The sequence below is a fragment of the Sinocyclocheilus anshuiensis genome, unplaced genomic scaffold, assembly GCF_001515605.1.
Source record: "Sinocyclocheilus anshuiensis isolate Anshui unplaced genomic scaffold, SAMN03320099.WGS_v1.1 scaffold274, whole genome shotgun sequence".
Lineage (NCBI taxonomy): Eukaryota > Metazoa > Chordata > Actinopteri > Cypriniformes > Cyprinidae > Sinocyclocheilus > Sinocyclocheilus anshuiensis.
This window is the reverse complement of record NW_015547698.1, coordinates 1,704,815-1,706,887: the sequence shown is the minus strand read 5'-3', so window position 1 is coordinate 1,706,887 and position 2,073 is coordinate 1,704,815. Positions and strand designations below refer to the sequence as shown.

General features: G+C 32.5%; 1 protein-coding gene across 1 annotated transcript in view; it reads right to left on the bottom strand.

Moving 5' to 3' along the window:
• Positions 1-2,073, bottom strand: part of pkd1a (polycystic kidney disease 1a) — an 84,866-nt gene that overhangs the window by 61,311 nt on the left and 21,482 nt on the right. Inside the window, exons 3-4 of the mRNA XM_016506420.1 lie at positions 1,084-1,152; positions 467-538 (exon numbers count right to left, since the gene is read on the bottom strand). Of these exons, the coding sequence (XP_016361906.1) occupies positions 467-538; positions 1,084-1,152 (141 nt within the window). The remainder of the gene's footprint in view (positions 1-466; positions 539-1,083; positions 1,153-2,073) is intronic.

The window sequence follows — 2,073 nt, the reverse complement described above, 5'->3', positions numbered from 1 at the left end:
ATGTGACCAGGTTATTTCTTCGTGAGATTCACCCATTTATCTTGTCACTTTTAAAGCATTAATATGCATAAACAGGAGTTTGCATTTTAGAAATTGTATATTTGTGTGTGCGTATTTAACGAAACGGCTGATTTCAGTGCAATGGACATCTTTTCTATTGACAAGACAGGAATGAATCGCTGACACACACAGTGAGCTGTCAGTATAACGTCTGGATGCTGGACTCAGAGCTCTGGGTGTGTCTGTTACTGGATCTGACATGATGCCAGAACAGATCTTCTGCTGAGAAATACACTACATAAGGCAGACGCGGCACACTGTTTGCTGCTTGGGTTTAAACTGGCGCATCAGTATTTAGATCTAGACTAGTTTTCAGGTTTAGATTCAGGTCATTCAGCTTCTTTTTTTAGGTTTTGAAAGTTTTGAGAACACAACATTTGAAACCCGTGTGCGTGTTTATACTCACATTGTAGTTAAATTAAATAAATTATCACACATTCGTTCCTCGATGGTGGTGATCTGGTTGTTGCTCAAATCTCTGAAAGACAAAAATCAAATGGATATTATTGCTCATGCAGCCTCTCGTTTTTCCTTCTTTCTAAGTCCCTTCTTTCTTTCCCTCTCAGTATAATCGTTCCCTTGTTCAGCCGTTGGAGCAGCATATGGAAAAGTTCTGGAGTGATTTTGGTGTACCAGACGTGTGTGTGTGTGTGTTGAAATGGAGCAGGAAATGGTGCAGTCAAAGCCTGAAGCAATGACGTTTAATTGGTTGTAATGGGCATGTGATTGAACATACAATGTGTGTGTGTGTGTGTTAGAAACGCTGTAGTTGAAGTGCACGTCTGTTACTGTTCACACAACAAAGATAAACATCTGGATACATGACTGATTCACTTTGTATTTATTTTGCTTTTGTTTGAGCTGAAAGAGTGGAGTGTGTCCGGTTGATTCGCGTTCAGCTTCTTCAGCGTTTGACTCTGCGGTTCGGGAGAGACTCCAGAAAGATCCGCCTACACATTCTCACCATATGAGCTCAAAACCGTCGGGGAACTAGACCATACTGCTGCCCACACACACACTTACAGCACAGCTAACGGCCCACAGTCGAAGATCCCGCGAGGAAGAGTGACCAGACGATTGCTCTGAAGATACCTGAGGAAAAGAGAAAACAGGAAGGACTTGCATGAGTCTGGCTAATTAATGTTCAGTTCCCCATAAATGAAAAAAATTTTTTTTTAATAATAATAATAATAACAAATAATTAAGATTATATTATATTATATTAATATAACTTAATTTAAATATGTTCCAGTCCTCACAATAAAATGTCGGCTGCAATAAAAGATGTCATGTTACTCATAAGAAAATAAAATACTTAATAATAATAATAACAAAAACAACAACAACAATAATTTTGATTTCACATTTTTTTTTAAATTTTAAAATAACTACATAAATATTTTCCAGTCATTAAAATAAAAATGTCTACTGCAATGAAAGATGTCACAATATATTTAATATTATTTAATTTATTCAGTTATTCATAATAAAATACATTATTATTAATAATAAATAAATAATAAAAATAACTTGTTTATTTAGTATTTTAATTAAGTTTAATATAACTTAATTTAAATATAACGATTTAAATATTTTCCAATCATTAAATTCATTAAAATAAAATGTCTACTGAAATAAAAGATGATACATAATATTATTTATTTGTTCAGTTACTCATAATAAAATGTTTTATTATTAATAATAATGATAATAATAAAAATAATTAAGAAATGTATTTCACATCTAGATTTTGTCTTTTAGAATTTTAATTAAGATTATTTTAATATAATAAAATTTAAATATTAATTGAACTTAATTTAAAATTTCCAGTCATTCATTAAAGGGGTCATATGATGTGATTTCAAGTTTTCCTTTCTCTTTGGAGTGTTACAAGCTGTTTGTGAATAGATAAGATCCCTAAAGTTGCAAAGACTAAAGTCTCAAACCCAAAGAGATATTCTTTATAAAAGTTAAGACTCGTCCACGCCCTCCTAAAACGGCTCGTTTAAACAC